Source organism: Scatophagus argus, chromosome 4 (assembly GCF_020382885.2).
Source record: "Scatophagus argus isolate fScaArg1 chromosome 4, fScaArg1.pri, whole genome shotgun sequence".
Classification (NCBI taxonomy): Eukaryota; Metazoa; Chordata; class Actinopteri; family Scatophagidae; genus Scatophagus; species Scatophagus argus.
This window is the reverse complement of record NC_058496.1, coordinates 25187188-25204213: the sequence shown is the minus strand read 5'-3', so window position 1 is coordinate 25204213 and position 17026 is coordinate 25187188. Positions and strand designations below refer to the sequence as shown.

Below are 17026 nucleotides of genomic sequence, written 5' to 3'. Positions count from 1 at the left end.
CTATCTGCTAAACACCATTAAGTATGTACAGCTCTAACCTTACTGTCAACCTCTGTCCCATCCTGCAGTCTGAGTGGTGCGTCTCCTTTCCTGGGTGACAACAAGCAGGAGACTCTGGCCAACGTGTCGGCTGTGGACTACACGTTTGACGACGAGTTCTTTAGCAACACCAGCATCCTGGCCAAAGACTTCATTGCAAGGCTGCTTGTCAAAGATCCCAAGTATGTATGACCCCTCTTTCTGATATTTGAGACAGGGATTTAAATACATGACTTTGAAGCCATCATGTCAGTGCTCTTCATGGTATAGTAACAGCACAGCATGAGCTTCATGATAAAAATGTAGAGCTTCTAAAAGAGTAAATTAGGAGTGTAGCTTATTGTTGTCTTGATTGATTATAGTGTTGATTACCTTTCAATGAATCATTAAGTTGATGAAATGTGACAAATAGTGATCACATTTTCCCACAGTCCAGGTTGAACTTTTCAAATCACTTGTTTTTAACGCAACCAGTTGTCTAGAGATTGTCTGAAATGAATGATAGAAAGCAGAACTTGTGCACACAGCCAATTTATGACATAACATGACATTGTGGGGGGTTTTTTCTTGCATCTAACACCTTTTTGTTTTGGAAAATTTTCTTGATAGATGATTGTTAAATTAAATTAAATGATAAGCTGACAAAACTGTCTTCTGTCAGTGTAGTAATGGATTATTCCACTGATTTTATCAGCCCAGGAGTGAGCCAGTTCGACCCATAGGAAAATGCTTTGATAGTTAAATTATTCCAAAACTTGAAAAATTCCACTTGATCCTTTTGAGCACATACACAACATACACAAGTGTCAGCTTGGGACTTCAAATTAGAAAGCCTGAAGCTCTGTGCTATTTGCAATTCATACGTAATGTAACATTATGAATGATATGTGCAATCTTTTCCTTATCTCTATAAAAATTCTTCATTTAAAATGTATCATTAGGAAACAGCAAAGCCCTGATATAGTTCTGGGAATGTCAAAGTAAGACTAGATGTACATGTGCAGAATCTCTTCTAACAAGTTTAAACAAATAAATATATACTAGTCTGGCACATGTGATGTCATTGCATCACATTATAAGAACGTGTGAGGAAAGCTATGTCTCCCTAGTGGTGCAGTCAGTGTGTTACCTTCTCTGGGGATACAAAGCCCCTTTTAGATGCAAAAGGTGTGAGTTAGAACACTGTTAAGGGCAGCCCTCAGTGCTTCCAGGCTGTTTTCAAGTGCTTCTTTCAGTTAAATAGGAACCAAGCATCCACTTGGACTCCAATCAATGAGACTTGCAGCTGTATTTCAGAAAATTTTCTATTTTCAATTATCTAGTTTTTTTAAGACCTGATGAGAAATTTGATTATAGTCCTACTAAAGATGTAATTATAAAACTCCCTTGTCACTAGAGATATAGTACCTAAAACTCATAAAAGAGTTGCTCTAGCAACAACTGAATGGCTGCAGCTGCACTTAAAGACATTTAATGTCATCAGAACTCTTTTTTTTTTTTCCTCCTGTTTCTTCAGAACAATGTAGCGAGAGTGAGGGGGCTAACAGTGGGTGAATAATTATAGGTGTGGAGATAATTTCATTTTGACAGGATAAAATAAGAAAAGGCACAGGTTGCTTTCAACTGACAGTGGGCGAAAGAGGAGCATGACTTTACAAACTTCAACTAATGGGGCTCTTAGAAATCCCAGACTTCATAAAAATGAATCTGCCTTTAATTTGTCCTTGTACTGAGCAGGCATTGATCCACTCAGCTGACAGGAAGATTAATAAACACTTTATTGAAGAAGAAGTGCACAAGCATAATCAGTGTTCATTTTCCCAATATGTATGGGACATTTTCTCACCCTGTCACCCCTGAGGTCCCGTGTCACCTCAGTCTGTAGAATGAGGGTTTGTGGCTTTTTTAGTTGGACTTGGATGTTTGTGCGCACAGATGAGTCTCAGTTAGAGACAGAGATGTGGTAGTGAACAGGCGTACACAGGAGGAAGTGATGTGTTTATTGGACCACACCAGTTGCTTACATTGAACAGACTGTAGCTTTTTTAAAACAATGTATTGTTTGTTTTCATTGTTACTTGTTGTTACAGCAGTAGTGATACAAAATGTTTTCGTATGGGAGTAAAGGAAGTGGCATCTGTGCTCTCAACCACAGCAGTTCCCTTAAAGGCTAGCTTAGCTTTCACTGAGGATGATATTTAAATTTTATTGACTTTCAGAGAAGTAGTCTGTTAATGAATTCAAATTAAATATAATTTGTATGTGCTGACTTCTCTAACTATTCATCAAGATATTGTTCTTTTTCCAGTAGCTATATCTAATTGCTTTATTTGAGGTGTTGTTGAAGGGAAGTTTGAATGGTTTCAAAGCAGAAATGAGATGTTGTAGATCAACAGGACAAAACAGGGAAAAAAAGGAAATGAGTTAAGAGCAAAGCATATTAATTTCCCCCAAAATAACATTCAATAGGCAACTAACTCTAAATTATTTTCTGTATCGATTAATCTGCCAATGATTTCCTTGAATAGTCCAAGGTGATATATTCAAACATATTGTTTTATCTAACCAGCAGTCTGAAACACAAAGGTGGTGAGGAAGGCTTATTTTTTTTGCCAGATTAGCCACTTTGTCTGTTGTGTCAACCCAGTGGGATTATAACAATTGACAGGGCTGCAGTTTTACCCTCAGGTTCACCTCAGGTTGTTAGTGGTGAGTTTGAGTCACACTACCAGAAAGATAAACTTTACAAACAGTTAATATAATTCTCAACACTTTTAAGGCTTAGGAAGCGTTATGATGATTTTATAGCATGATGGTATGTTAGTGTCTCACAGCTGATTCATATGCATTTCTTTACAGCTGAACGGGAGTGACACTTTCTTATTTTCTCATCCATGCATGGGTTGTGATGTATGAATTTCAGTTCCTGTTACTTTTTGACTTCATTTTCTTGATGATTGTTAGTGTGTTTTTATTACCTACTAGTCCATTAGTGCCTGGAATTGGATGTTTTACGTCACCCACCGCTCTTCTTGGAAATGAAAAATAATTGACAGCAACTTATAGATTGGTTGAAGGTGAATGCTGCTCAGTACGCATACTCTCTGCTTTGTGTCAAACCAGAAAGCACTGAATGAGACCATTAGCTACCAGCTCTTGAATTGCTTAATACACTATCTAAATTGCTCAAATTTCTCTTGTCTCCTTAACCTTTCTATATTTTCTATCCACAGAAAGAGAATGACAATTCAGGACAGCCTCCAGCACCCCTGGATCAAGGTTGGCCTTTTTTGCTAGCTGGCTGATGGCATCTTTGTTAAATTTAAAAACATTTTAAAGCCTATAAAATTTCAGGCAATTTGTTTGTAGCAGTAGCTGTGGGTAGGTTTTGGTTCATAAGCTAACTGATATCAAGACTCAACTAGTTTATTCTGTACTGAATTTGTTTTTAATCTTGCAAGATTTGTTAATCAGTACATGTATTGGGCATGTATTGTGTTTTTGAATCCAGCCAAAAGACACTCAACAAGCACTGAGCAGAAAGGAGTCGGCTGTTAACATGGAAAAGTTCAAGAAGTTTGCAGCTCGAAGAAAATGGAAAGTAAGTGCTTTTCTTTATAGTGTCGCTTATTATTTTTATACGCACAAACTCAGGCTTCGGGACAAATTACAACTACCACTAAACTTGCCCAGTAACTCATCACATTCCCAGAACACAACACTTTGACAGCTTCTTGCCAAAAAACCTCCTCAGATGTGAGTCGTGCTTTGAGGTCACTACAGTTTCTGCAGGCTCTCCATAACCATCAGATATACTGCCAGTGCTGCTTCAATGGTCGTCTCCTTGTCTATTTTGGTTTGTCATGGCTGACCCAGCGCTGCTTCCAGCCAACAAGAAATACAGGGATTGTTTGTCATTGGTGATTTGGTGGTGCTGTCACGCCATGTCTCTGCCTTGTCCTCGGGCAACTACTAAGTCTCTGTCACGCTGGCAACTCCTGGATTATCAATAACTTTGATTTGACTTTGAGTTTATTTCCACATTAAAAACTGACTCCAAAAAGCAGATACATGCATATAGATTGTTAAAATGTGATTTTAGAAGTCTGTCAGGTTAATGAAAAATCTCACCACACTGTGCTTTTTATAAAGATAGCAAATAAAATCCAGCTGTAATTAGCATCAGATTCTGTTGGTTTTAAGTCCACAAGAGTGAGTGAATAGGGCTCAATTCAAGACTAAGACCTTGTGTAATAAAATCTACAAGCCTGGTGCTCATTATAGGTGTACAGATCAGTATATTTGTAGCTTATACAAATATATCCATTTGGCAAGAACTGGTTACAGGATGCTGTTAACTTCAGTTCTAAAATGATTGACAAAACGCAGAAATCTCTTGCACAGCTCCGTACAAGTCCTCAAACCACACGTCCTCTGTGAGTGCTTTACAATTAATATATCAGGAACGCATTTTTCCCTGTATCTGGAACAAATAAACAGGAGTTTGGTTTAATTTAGAAGACTTGCTAAGAGGTGCAAGAGATGTTCTGCTGGTCTGTTCCCCTCAATATGCATTTAACCAGTGCAGAGCAGGACAGAAGTTCCCAAGACAGTAGGCTCCCAAAAAATGAATTACATTGAGTCAAGTAATCAAAGTGACTTTAAATAGAGCAGAAAATTGCTTTATGTCTACACCTGCCTACCTATGGTCATGGTCCCCTTAACACAACTTGGCATTATCACGTTCTAGTTCTACTCATTTGTGAACCAACATTATTCTCTTTTACAGCAATCCGTCCGACTTATCTCCTTATGCAACCGCTTGTCCCGCTCCTTCCTGTCCAGAAGCAACATAAGTGTGGCACGCAGCGATGACACTTTGGTAAGTCAGAGATAACTGCTTCTGGGTTGTGCTCAGACAAGCAGACATTAAAGCATAGGAGAGTCGCGATCTTGATTCAAGTTCATTAAGTTTATTGGGTTTGCAGCTATTAACACCATTCAGGATTTAAATTGTGCTTGAGTAAAATATCTGCAACAATCTACAAGAGAACCATTTCTTTTGTCTCTGCAGTCCTATTCTTTCTTTATTACACGCCAAATAAATATAATTGACAGGAGACTTCCATCTTAATGAGTTTCATATTGCTTATATTGAAGTCCATTTTCTTCTTAGTACCCCAAGCCCTGAGTTACGCTGTGGTATTTCTATTTCAACAATCTCTGAGAATCTTGAGCTCCTTCGTGTAATTGATCTGTTCCTCATTTCCCCCAAGTGCCACAGGTCAGCTGCTCGTAGGATTGTTGGAATTTCAGTGTGGGTAACTTTAAAACCAGGCTGAGTTTACAAAAATGTGCCTACAGAGAAGGAAACTATTGTAAAGACAAGTCCATTTGTATGAGCTTGTAATACAAATAGTGATAATAAGTGAGCTTTTATTCTGTTTGAGTCTGAGATGACACTGTGAGATGTAAACACTGTAGCCTCAGTGAGAGGCTTAATCATTTACAAATCATTGCCAGCAGACCAAGGCCAGGTCTGTTTCCTCATTAACGGATGACTCAGTGACTTCCTCATGTGACAGGTGAGCTGGCAGGTAGATCAAAATGTTGAGGATGCTGCACCCCCTACAGTCCACAAGGAGAACTGCAGAAGCAGTTGACGTGTACCAGTAGAAACTTTCTAATGATCTTTCTACCACTTTGTAATGCATCTTTGTGCCGCCGCTCTGTAAATTTTCAACTAAGAAGTGGTTAGCGTTATAGACCATATCAAAGGGTGAAAGTAAATCAGGGAAGTGGGTGTGAGAACTGAGAAAGAATTGGTCTGCTAATCAGGTTTTTTTTTTATCAATGGTTTGTTTTTTAAAGAGGGAGAAGTCCCTGGTTCCAGAAGTAATTTTTGCTTTTTTCCTGATAAACTCAATGTTCCTCAGCACAGAAACAAAGAGTCTCCTGGATAATGAAATCGTACTATTGTTTTATGGCCATGAATTTTAATATTTCAACATTGTTTCTATGAATCCACTGCTCACATGCAGAGAACAAATGGCAGCTGAGTCACATTTCAGGAAAATGAATCTACTGTTGATGAGCAACAATCTTACAGGGCATTTTGCATGGAGACAAGTATTTGCAAATTACAGTGAAAGCTAGATGAAAGCTAGAAATTTTCAAATGTTTTTATTTTTGATTAGTGGAAATGATTTGTGCTTGATCAATGGCTTGCATCACCTCGACTAATCAGTTAATTGGCTAATCCTTGCAAGGTAAATAAATCGTAGGTAAAACTCCAAGAGAAACACAAGAGGTAACTGTGGCTTAAGATGCCCCAACAGAAAAACATTTTTGAGGAGCTATCTTGCCAAGGTAACAAGTGTAGAAGGTTAAGCCACACCTACAAATAAATCTCAAAAATAGCTGTGGCACAGAAGAGCATTACTCATTTCCAGTGCCTGCTGTAATTTTCCCAATTTGTCTGGGTTGTAACTGCTGAACCTTTAGTCATAAGATCACATCTTTATTTTCAAGATACTAACATCCTTCCTTGTTATCCTTTTAAATAACAAGACTGTTATCCAGAACCATGTGTCGCATGTGTCCTATAGTATTCTTTTGTGTGAGACGTTCATAAGTGGCTGTTTCCAGAAGCCTACTTTTGAAATAATACATATCAAAGACAAAATAGGGTAGACTGGTAAACCCTCTCAATCCCGTGAACTGAATTACAATTTTCAAAAGGTAAAAATCCCAAAACAACTGTGCTGACAACAAATCCCCAGCAGGCGGTTTGCTGCTCGTACATATTTGTGTTGTGTTTGCAGCTCTTTGAGGTGGTTTAGTCATGGTTCCCCCAGCAGGGAGGTTATGTTGAAGAATGTAACTGGAGTGTCATGCTTGGCTGAACAAACGCCACATCAGCCTTGGATCCCTCCCTCCTCTCCCCCCCCCCCCCCGCCTTTCTCCTCCTTGTCTCTTTGTGCAGTGGAGCATCACAGCTGATTTCTTTGCCGCCCAGCTGAAGGTTATTAAGTCACATGTCACAGACAGAAAAAAAAAAAAGTTTTGATATATTTCAACCTTAACTGCAAATACTTAAGAAAAGTCTGTTTGTTTCTGTGTGTATCCGTGCATGTGAAAAAGATGAAAGAGAGACTTAGTGGGGCATGTGACAAAAATAATTCACAGGATTAACGTTCACAGGACTAGATCATCCTGTGAACAGCAGAAGAGTTACTATCTTTCCCACCCGAATAGGATGAGGAAGACTCCTTCGTGATGAAGGCCATCATCCACGCCATAAACGACGACAATGTGCCCGGTCTGCAGCATCTGCTTGGCTCCTTGAACAGTTACGACGTCAACCAGCCCAATAAGGTGACACGGACATACTGTACTGAACATAGAATCCAATAATAATGTAATATTCCATTTTTCTAATGCATCCAAACCTCCACAGATCATGTCTCTGAAGGTATGCAGAGCAGTCCACTTTCCCAAACACACACACACTGACCCAGTGTCATTAATAAGGCAGCTGATTGGTCAAGGTTCTCGTAAGCATTTATCACATCCAATGTTGGAGTGTGACTGCTTCTTTTAGGCACCAGATACAAGCTTACAAGATCAAGAGCTGATTTTTGTGTAACTAAAGAAGTAAAATTGGCACACAAGGGGAAAAAACTCTTTGGTCCTTCTGAAGATATGTCTTATTGTATTTATTGTGTGTAGATGAATTTTGAGACAGAGATGAAGAGCTGATTGTTTTGTGTGAGTGTGTCTGTGTTTTCACTTGTTTGATTGATTCTTTGTTTAAAGTTGGGCCACCACACAATAAGTGATGACCTACCAAGTCAAAAGAAAAAAAGAAAACTTCAAACTGAAGTTTAGATTTTTAAACAATCTCCTATGACCTTATTGAGGGTCTAAGGACAGAGGGTGTTGTACACTGTACATGTTGTAAAGCACACTGAGGCATTGGGTTTTGTGATCTTGATGAAAAATGGTCTCCAAATCCAAATTTTCACCTTAGTCATTTCGGTCTTCCAGACTGAGTTGATGCCATTTTATTCAAACATTGTATGAAAACAGGCAACGAAACAGATGTGTCTTGGCTGTGGGTCTTCAGTACAATAAAAGGCACGCAGTCAGACAGAAATAGACATTTACAGTATGTCCACGTATTGCGTCCACGTAATGCTCTGTCATAACAGGAAAAAAAAAATAGTGAATCACATGGAAGCGGACAACAGAGTGAGATGTTTCAAGGTGGAGAGCAGAAGAAGTAGGCTTTATTCAAGTGTAAAATGAGAGCTATAATGTTCAACACAGACAAACTCAAGTGAAATACAAGTTTTCATTTAAAGAAAGAAAAGCAAATTATAAAAATGAAGCCATGTTAAAAAAAGGCTGAGAATAAATTATGGAGTTTCAACAAGCTGGTGCTTGGGTACTTATCCAGCCTGAGCGGAGAAAATTCGCTCATCTTCATTCTGCTCATTGTTTCGATAGAGAAGAGAGGCTGTTTTTGACAGCTGATGGGCAATGGGACGATGTCTTGTTATTAAACTCAGTGATGTGTGGAGGAAATCAAAGAAATGGGAAATAAAAGAAGAAGAGAAGATGGAGAAGAGAAGTAGAACACTAAAGTTAGTGACCGAGTTGGAGAGAGGTTTATAAAAAAGGGGGTCTTAATGTGTGTTTTAGCTTAGGACTCGGTTCAGAAAGGGTCATCCTGTCATTTTCTTCCATCCTCTTTTCCTCTTTTACTTCAGCTTGTGTTTCCATCACCATGCAGACACTCTTAAGACACATAAGAAGTCGACACAGTCTAAAACCTAAGATACTTCTGTCCAGTTTCATCTCCTGAGTACCTAACCTATTTAACAATCTTTTGGAGAAAATCAGCCTACTTTCCTATAATTACGTTCTGTCGGATCGAAGTTCACAGCTCCTCACATTAAAGATGCATAAGCATATCATGAGCACTGCAAACTGAAATTACAATGTATGTGCACTGCAGCATGGGACTCCTCCCCTCCTGATTGCCGCTGGCTGTGGCAACATTCAGATCATTGAGGTGCTGATGAGAAAAGGTGCCGAGATCCAGGCCCATGACAAGGTAAAGATCTGTTTGATGTAATAAGCGAGCTGTGTAGATTAATAGACATTCAGTAAAAGTGTCAGAGCTGAGAGTAATGCAGGCAGTAGAATGTGACAAACTGTCATTTGCATTATGATGGGGCTATCTACACTATAAATAAATGCCGCCATGAACTCACTGCACTCAACTCTACTGCACATGGTACTGTAGAGAATAGCAAAGGCTGCACTGATCTGTACATGCAGAACGGCTTCAATTTACAAGATTTTTTTTTTTTTTTTTTTTTTGCAAAATTAATGAATTAATTTCCATGGATTCAACTCATTTAAATGTCTAAATTTTATGGTTTGGGTTTAGGAGAACGTGAGTTAAAAAGTAAACAGGAGCTGGGCAATAATGCGGTATTATTGTATTATATTATTTTTAACAGATTCAGTTTTAGATAGTTATAATTAGCTGACATTCAACAACAATTTGGTTAGAGCAGCTCTAAATTAATAGTTTAAGGCAGGATCCTAGCACTTCCTCAGAACAGTTCCAAGTTCGTTGTATTTAGAAAGATGTACTCATATCATATGGTGGCAGACGCAGTCCCTGAGAGCATGATTTTATAGTAAAGGTCAGGGATAAATCCTGGAATTTTCTTTTCTCTTGAACCTTCAGAGTGGAGCCAATGCTATCTACTACGCAGGGAGACATGGCCATGTGGAGACCCTGAAATTCCTCCATGAAAAGAAGTGCCCTCTGGATGTCCAAGATAAGGTGAATCAAGTGCCTCTTTTTTCTGTTTGTGTCTCACACATACACACACACACACACATGCAGAAACACACACATACTTACTACTACTCAACATATTCGGTTATCTCTCAGCAATTACTCACCTCCTACCCATCAAACCTCTTGCGAAGCATTGCTTTGATTCTCCGAAATACCCAGATACACACAGACATACACACACACACACACAAATTCACATGTTCACACTCACCACAGTGAGCACCTGGGGAGAAAACCAGTTACGCTGGCATTTTATCAGCTTATTTGCTGTTGCTATAGAAACAGGTCTTGCTGAAGAAGATGGGTTGTGTGTATTTGCTTTTGATGCTGTTGTAGCCTCCATCACAGAGCTTGCTGGCAGTCCCCGAAGCTTTTTCCAATCTCTTCAATCTTTTTACCTGTCGGTGATGTCCTCTTCTGCCTGTGAACACAGACATAGAGCAGAGTCCTCCTCCACCAGAGCAGAACTAATCTGTACTGTGGGAACTTTGCTGATTATTATCTGTTCCTGTCCAAGGATCGTTAAAGTTTTATCTCACTTTATTACACTATAACCCTGAAATACCAAAAACCAAGTAATTGTCTTGAGAAAGGGGAAGGCATAAGACCTTTTTGACATCTTTTTTAACTAGGTCAATCTTTCCTCTGGTCTGTGATTTTAGCTAATTTCCCTGATTAAATAGACCTGTAAAGTTTTTGCAATATAAATCCATTACATACTATTTTAAGAAATTTTCTTTCCCATCTACAAGCGAACACAGCATCTTGGGTTGTTTCAAATAAGCAGCTTCTCTTCTAATGAGCTTCTGCTCTGAATGTCAGCCATAAAGTTAAAGCTGATGGATCAATTCCTAACGAGACTTAGGTCTGCACACTCACGGGACAGTAAAATCTGAATGCCTTGTTTAAGTGGAAATTCTGGTAGGCTGCTGACTAAGTGTAAATAGCATGACTTAACAGAAATCGGTGTTGTTGTACCTCAGTGTAACGAAAATGTTAGGAATCCTCATCCTAGGATGTTTAAAATATTTTTAAAGTGTTTTTCAGCATGGAAGTAATTACTGTAAAAGCATTGAACGGTATAGTTTAACTGCTGATGTTTATTCATTCTTTATTCAGTCTGGTGAGACTGCTCTTCATGTGGCAGCTCGCTATGGCAATGTGGATGTGGTGAGCTACCTGTGCAGCATCCAAGCCAACCCAGACCTGGCTGACAGGGTAAGCACATGCACACGCTCACATATACGTGCAGGAAAACGAACCTTATGTATTTTTAGTGAAACTTCTTCTTCAACCACTGTTGCATTCTGCACTTCCACCTCCAGGAGCAGGAGACCCCACTGCATTGCGCTGCGTGGCACGGATACTCGGCAGTAGCCCGAGCACTCTGCCAGGCGGGTTGCCACGTGGATGCAAAAAACCGCGAGGGGGAGAGTCCTCTTCTGACCGCATCTGCTCGGGGGTTTGTGGATATCGTGGAGTGCCTGGTGGAGCACAGGGCTGATCTAGAAGCAACTGACAAGGTGCTCAGCCCAGAACACTTCAGCTCAGTACTACTCCTTAAATGGAGATTTAAGATTTATTTTGGCATAGCGTTTGTGTGACTGCCACCTTACAGACTTTTAATAACAATGCAAAGACAATAGCACTGTGTTATTGTTGATTTGTGTATAAAATAAAGAGATGAGTTGGCCGAATATCAACAGATACTGAACAGTACATTGAACATTGTGTTCCTGATTTGGATCAGGAATCCTTGTTCCTACTGGAATTAAATAAATTAAATAAACTAAAGTCCTGGTGGCCACGGGATTAACACACACATGCAATCAGTCAGGTGACACAGAAGATTTACATTGTGTCTTTCTCCAGGATGGCCACACAGCCCTCCACCTGGCTGTACGGAGGTGTCAGGTTGAAGTGGTCCGCTGCCTCCTCAGGCACCACTGCCACCTGGATAAGCAGGATCGCCATGGCAACTCACCGCTGCATATCGCCTGTAAGGACGGAAACCTGCCCATCGTCACAGCAATCTGCAGTGCCAAGGCCAACCTCGACCTGCCCAACAAGGTCAGACAACCGCAACCCACACTCCTTTAGAATAAGAAAAGCAATCTGACGTCCAGACTCTGGACTTTTTAAATGGTTTATGTTAGCATTCAATTGTTTGATTTTATGACTCACTCATATTTGGTCAAGGTGCATGTTTATGTGTGTTTTATGGTCATTATTTATATTCAGATTTTAAAACTATAATGGCACTAATAACATAATGGTGAATTCTTGTATTAAAATGTTCCTGCTTGCACTTTTGACATGCATTTTACATAATCTCCAATCACAGCTATTGTTTTTCAGCTGCCATGCAACACTAGCAGCATTATGTAATGCATTTCAACACCTTGATGAATCAGCTTGAAATTGCTGAGATTTTCTAAAGGCATTATAAGCAACCAGACCACACTATATCATAACGTCAAAAAGGGTGTGTACATTCCAAACTGACCACGCAGACCTCAACCATGTCGAAAACGCTTCTGGGATGAACTGGAACACCAGCTGCTAACCAGGCTGTATGCATCAGTGTTGGGCCCCACTAACGTTCTTTTCTTAATGGGAGCAAATCCCTGCAGCCAGGTTCCAGAAACTTATTATAAGCCATCCCAAAAGAGCAGAGAGGAGTGCATGTATGGTTCAGAAATCGATATGTTTAAACAGGCACACATGGCTTCAGTGGTGAGGTGTCCAAATGCTTTTGACTGTGCAGTGTAGCTGTTCCATCCAGGCTAAACTAGGGCTAATCACAGGCTAAACAGAGGGATAAATAAACAGGGAAAGCAAACATATTATGGAGATTAAAGGGCTTTTTGTAAATACATGCACCTCAAGGATTTTTGCTGAGTGATCCAACCTAATGGGCTCAAAAATCTGTTATTTGGTATATTGTTTTTTTTTTAAATGTTTTTATAAAATGGTCTTTATCCTGGCATGTATAGAAAAGCTGCTAAACTGGTTCTTTACGGGAGCTCTCAAGCACCTAGTTTATATTTGACTGAAGATCCCACCTTGCTTTGCCTCTCTGCCAGGCACAACTTCCCACACATGTTTCTGCCTATGGTGTTTTCACATTCTATTTTGACACCATCCATTTTAATGCATTCTGCGATGGGATTGGTTTTAGCCCCCCTCAGCTTTTTCACATTCGGGAGATTTTTTTTTTTCCCCGCAGAGTAGTTTGGGGAAGTGATGTGCATCAGGAGCAGACATCACTGCCAGAGATGTTGTGATTTATTCATTATTTTCAGGTTTTGTATTTATAAAGCTTATCTAAAGCAGCATACCACACATAGTTGAGTCTGTGCATGTATTTGTCTTCACTGTCAGCTGTCGACACTGGGAAGAAAAATAAGAGGGGTGGAATTGAAATTGTCTCCTGTTCTCTATACAGTAGAATAGAACAGGATAAATGTTTCCTTGTTTCTTCAAGCTGTGACAAATGGGAAATGATTGAAATGGTGCTTTCAAGGATGCTTTTGTAGTGTATTGATATTGGTATTGATATTTTCTTCTTCTTCTATCTTCTGACAGAGAAAACTGTTTTGATATGTTTCAGTATACTTAAGAAGAAAATAAACTATTAGAGGAGTATGTTAGTATTTCAGGTTTACTATGTATTGTGATGGAAAATAGCGATGTTACATAGATTAAGTATGGGCTTTATTTAAATGCGCAGATTTGCACAGCTAGCCAAGTTAAACCCTGACACAGTGGTGTATCACCACGTGTCCTACATCGTCACATTATCAGACTGTTAACTGGTTTGCTGCTCTCAAGCACAGTTTACAATCTGCAGTTGTTCTTTGTATTCACTTCATAGGTCTGACACTAGCATGCAAAGATATACATTTGTGTAAGCTGACAAAATGCGAACACCCGTGCACATAGACAACCAACTTGGCGGCACTTCATGTTCATTTCAAATGTAAACCCAATTTGTACTGCCCATATCCATAACACCTTGTTCTTAATTTGAGCTATCATGTCCATTTTGGACTATATCCAGTCGTTAAGGAAGACCTTTGACCCTCTTCTCCCAGCCATGTCTCAACTTGCAGGATCCCTGAAATTTATTGTTATAAAATAATAAAAATATTCTGAGGAATATCTGAGTTATATCCTGTACTTAATGAGTGATTTTATTGTCACAACTCACTTGATGGTTGACAGAAAACTCTTTCATATGTTTCTCTCTATATCCAGTATGGCAGAACTCCCCTCCATCTGGCTGCTAACAATGGGAGCCTCGAGGTTGTCCGTCACCTCTGCCTGGCAGGAGCCAACATTGATGCCGTCACCAATGTAAGTCACCGTACAGCTTCATTCTTTGTACTGTTTGCCTTCACTTTACAGCAGCAGTAGTTTAACATATGTCATGTACAGTATGACCAGAATTCATCTCAAGCAGTTGTTTCACCATCTTAGTGACCTACACTGCAGTGTCTTTGTAGGTAGAATTATTATCCTGTAGAAGCTGGTTTGTATATTTTTCTCCACAATCTTCTTCCTAAGGGTTTAAAGCTTAAAATTCTTAATGGGTTTCCTCCTTTGTATTATTGAAATTGACTTAACCTCTTGAAACTTGAGTCTCACCTTGAATTTCCTTTTAGGTAGCTCCAAAGTTTTTCCTCACAGCACTTTAGTGAAGCTCTGTATCATTTATAAACCGGCTGAAATATTCCAAAAAAAATTTATAGCATCATTTTACATCAGATGAATCAGATGAAGATTTTGGATGACTTGTTTGTCATTTATTGCACATCTGTATAGTTTAGCCAAGCATTTTTTGGCATTTTGGCGAAGATCCCAAAGTTTAATGTTTTACTACACAGTACTACACACTGCAATTTGCTGACCTGATTCACTCATATTATCTGAATGTGAGTGCGTTCCACGCCTAAGATAGGTAGGAGTTCGTGTCCAGTGATTTTTTTGATGCTGTACATAAAACACTTTTTTTCTGCTGCTTTTTTTGTTCTGCCCCTGCTTTAATCGAGGCCCCTGTCGTGGTTAGAACCTCAGCTGTGTCAGCTGGTATTTGTCCAGGCTTTTTCAAAACATGTGGCCCCAAATCATGACTTAATTTTACCCATGTACAAAGAGCACATTGATTATTGCTTGTTTTCATCTCTTCCCTGTGTATAAAGGAATTTTATGCAATTTTACGAGAGAGGCAGCGACCCACTGGCTGTGAGGAACAGTACCGCACTTGTTAGCTATCAGGATAGAAACGGAAACTGGATTTGTTTGCTTTCATATTTAATCTGAATTTGCTCATAAATTGCATCCAGTGTGGGGTATTCTTTGCAATGAACTTAAACCAGAACCCATCTGGTTTTGATTTTCTTTTAATAGGATGAGCAGTCGAGTCACAAAACCCAAAGATCAAAATGTGATACTGTTTCTGTTTGCTTCACTGAAAAGTTGATTTCTTTGTCAGTTCATGTGCTTTAATGTGGTCTAGATCGTATTTCACTATGATCTAGTGAATATCTGCCTTAATTCAAATAATCAGATATTATAATATACATTCTTTAACAGGCTTTGCTACAAGATGCCCCCACAGAGGTTTTTTTTTTCTCCCTCTGCATTCTCTGACTGTTAATATTGTATGACAGCTGATGTGCTATGTGTGTTTAATCTGGAAGCACATACTGAGATGTATAATTTATTGTCCAGTGGCCTGCAGTCAGTGGTTTGTTGTGGAGCCGCTGAGGGAGCACAGTGTAAGCTCATGGCTCACTTTGCTCTGTTTTATCGTGTCATTGGATAGTGAAAGAATTCACCTGCCACTCAGTGGGGTCAGCTGCATGCCGCTAACTGGCAGTATTGGCAGTATTTTATGTCATGATTCCTCTATTCCTCTGTTTGTCTGTTGCTCTGCCTTGTTAATACAAACACAGTCCTAATCCATTTCAGCAGATATTTAATCTGAAACAGAGATACTATAGATGATCTAATATTCCTCTCCAGTGTCATGGCAATCATAACACCAGCCGGTCACATCAGCTGTCATTTGCCAAGCAGTGATAGTGATAGTTGTAACACCCTGCCATCTGCATCCCATGAATTTGTTTAAAAGTAAATCCCACTAAGTGGTCAATTTTTGGTTTGAGCTGCACTTCATTTACATATGCATTTCTTGACATTTAGCCAAGCCAAGCAATTCAAAGGTCAGTATTGTCAGTCCTCTTATAATATTATGTGACCTTATCAGAGAGTAAGCTAGAAATTGTCCTCGTAAGGCTTCGGCAGCCTTTATTGATTTTCCTAGCTAAAACAGTCAGTAATGAGTGTGTTTCATAACAAACCCAGTTGAACGTCCTTTGCTGTAATGGTGTGTAGAAGTAGGAGCTCTGTGTAGGCGTTTCAGGCTGTCGATGCAGCTTCTCCCTGTGGAGCAGCAGCCAGAGCCGGACAGTGACAGATGGCTGCGTTAGTGAAAGAGACGTGAAACTTGTCAGGACGGCAGTGTTTCTGTGTCAGTGTGCTCACAGGAAAATGGAGAGAGTAACAAATTAGGGCCGTTCCAGGGCTGGACAGAGGGTAACAATGACTGTGTGTGTGTGTGTGTGTGTGTGTGTGTGTGTGGGGATAGACAGCTGTAGTTAATCTACTGGAGTCAGCTAAGAGTGCAGTGCTTAAAGTTAAACTCCACTGATTTTACATATCTAAGTCTGTTTACAAGTGTTGAGAATTACTACTACATATGAAGAAAAAAAGGAATAAAGACTCTTGTGGCTCCAGAGCATCTGATGAATTGCCTCAAGTGATGTCATTTTAATCAGCATCAGTTTGGTCAGAAGACAAGAAGACAGAAGACAAGACAAGTCTGAAAATGAAAAAAAGAAAAAAGTCTGGGACGTGGAGATGAGAGCTTACCAGATCTCTGTAGCCTTCTCCTCATTTCTGCTTCAGGCAAGAGACTCGAAGAGACTCAGTTAGCTGCTACTAATATAACATACCCCCATCTCCGACTGAGCTGTCTGTGGTTGGGTTGCATTGGGGAGTAATGCCGACGGCAGGTTTTGGCAAGGAAGAAGAATG

At 39.6% G+C, this 17026-nt stretch overlaps 1 protein-coding gene across 2 annotated transcripts in view; it reads left to right on the top strand.

Moving 5' to 3' along the window:
• dapk1 (death-associated protein kinase 1) overlaps positions 1-17026 on the top strand; it is a 66258-nt gene that overhangs the window by 35878 nt on the left and 13354 nt on the right. For both annotated transcript variants that reach the window (XR_006843134.1, XM_046385990.1), the window contains exons 8-18: positions 69-221; positions 3273-3318; positions 3551-3640; positions 4829-4921; positions 7297-7416; positions 9062-9160; positions 9806-9904; positions 11042-11140; positions 11248-11445; positions 11795-11992; positions 14183-14281. Coding sequence is in view for 1 of the 2 variants with exons in the window: in XM_046385990.1 (XP_046241946.1) it covers positions 69-221; positions 3273-3318; positions 3551-3640; positions 4829-4921; positions 7297-7416; positions 9062-9160; positions 9806-9904; positions 11042-11140; positions 11248-11445; positions 11795-11992; positions 14183-14281 (1294 nt within the window). In the remaining variant the exon portion in view is untranslated. The remainder of the gene's footprint in view (positions 1-68; positions 222-3272; positions 3319-3550; positions 3641-4828; positions 4922-7296; positions 7417-9061; positions 9161-9805; positions 9905-11041; positions 11141-11247; positions 11446-11794; positions 11993-14182; positions 14282-17026) is intronic.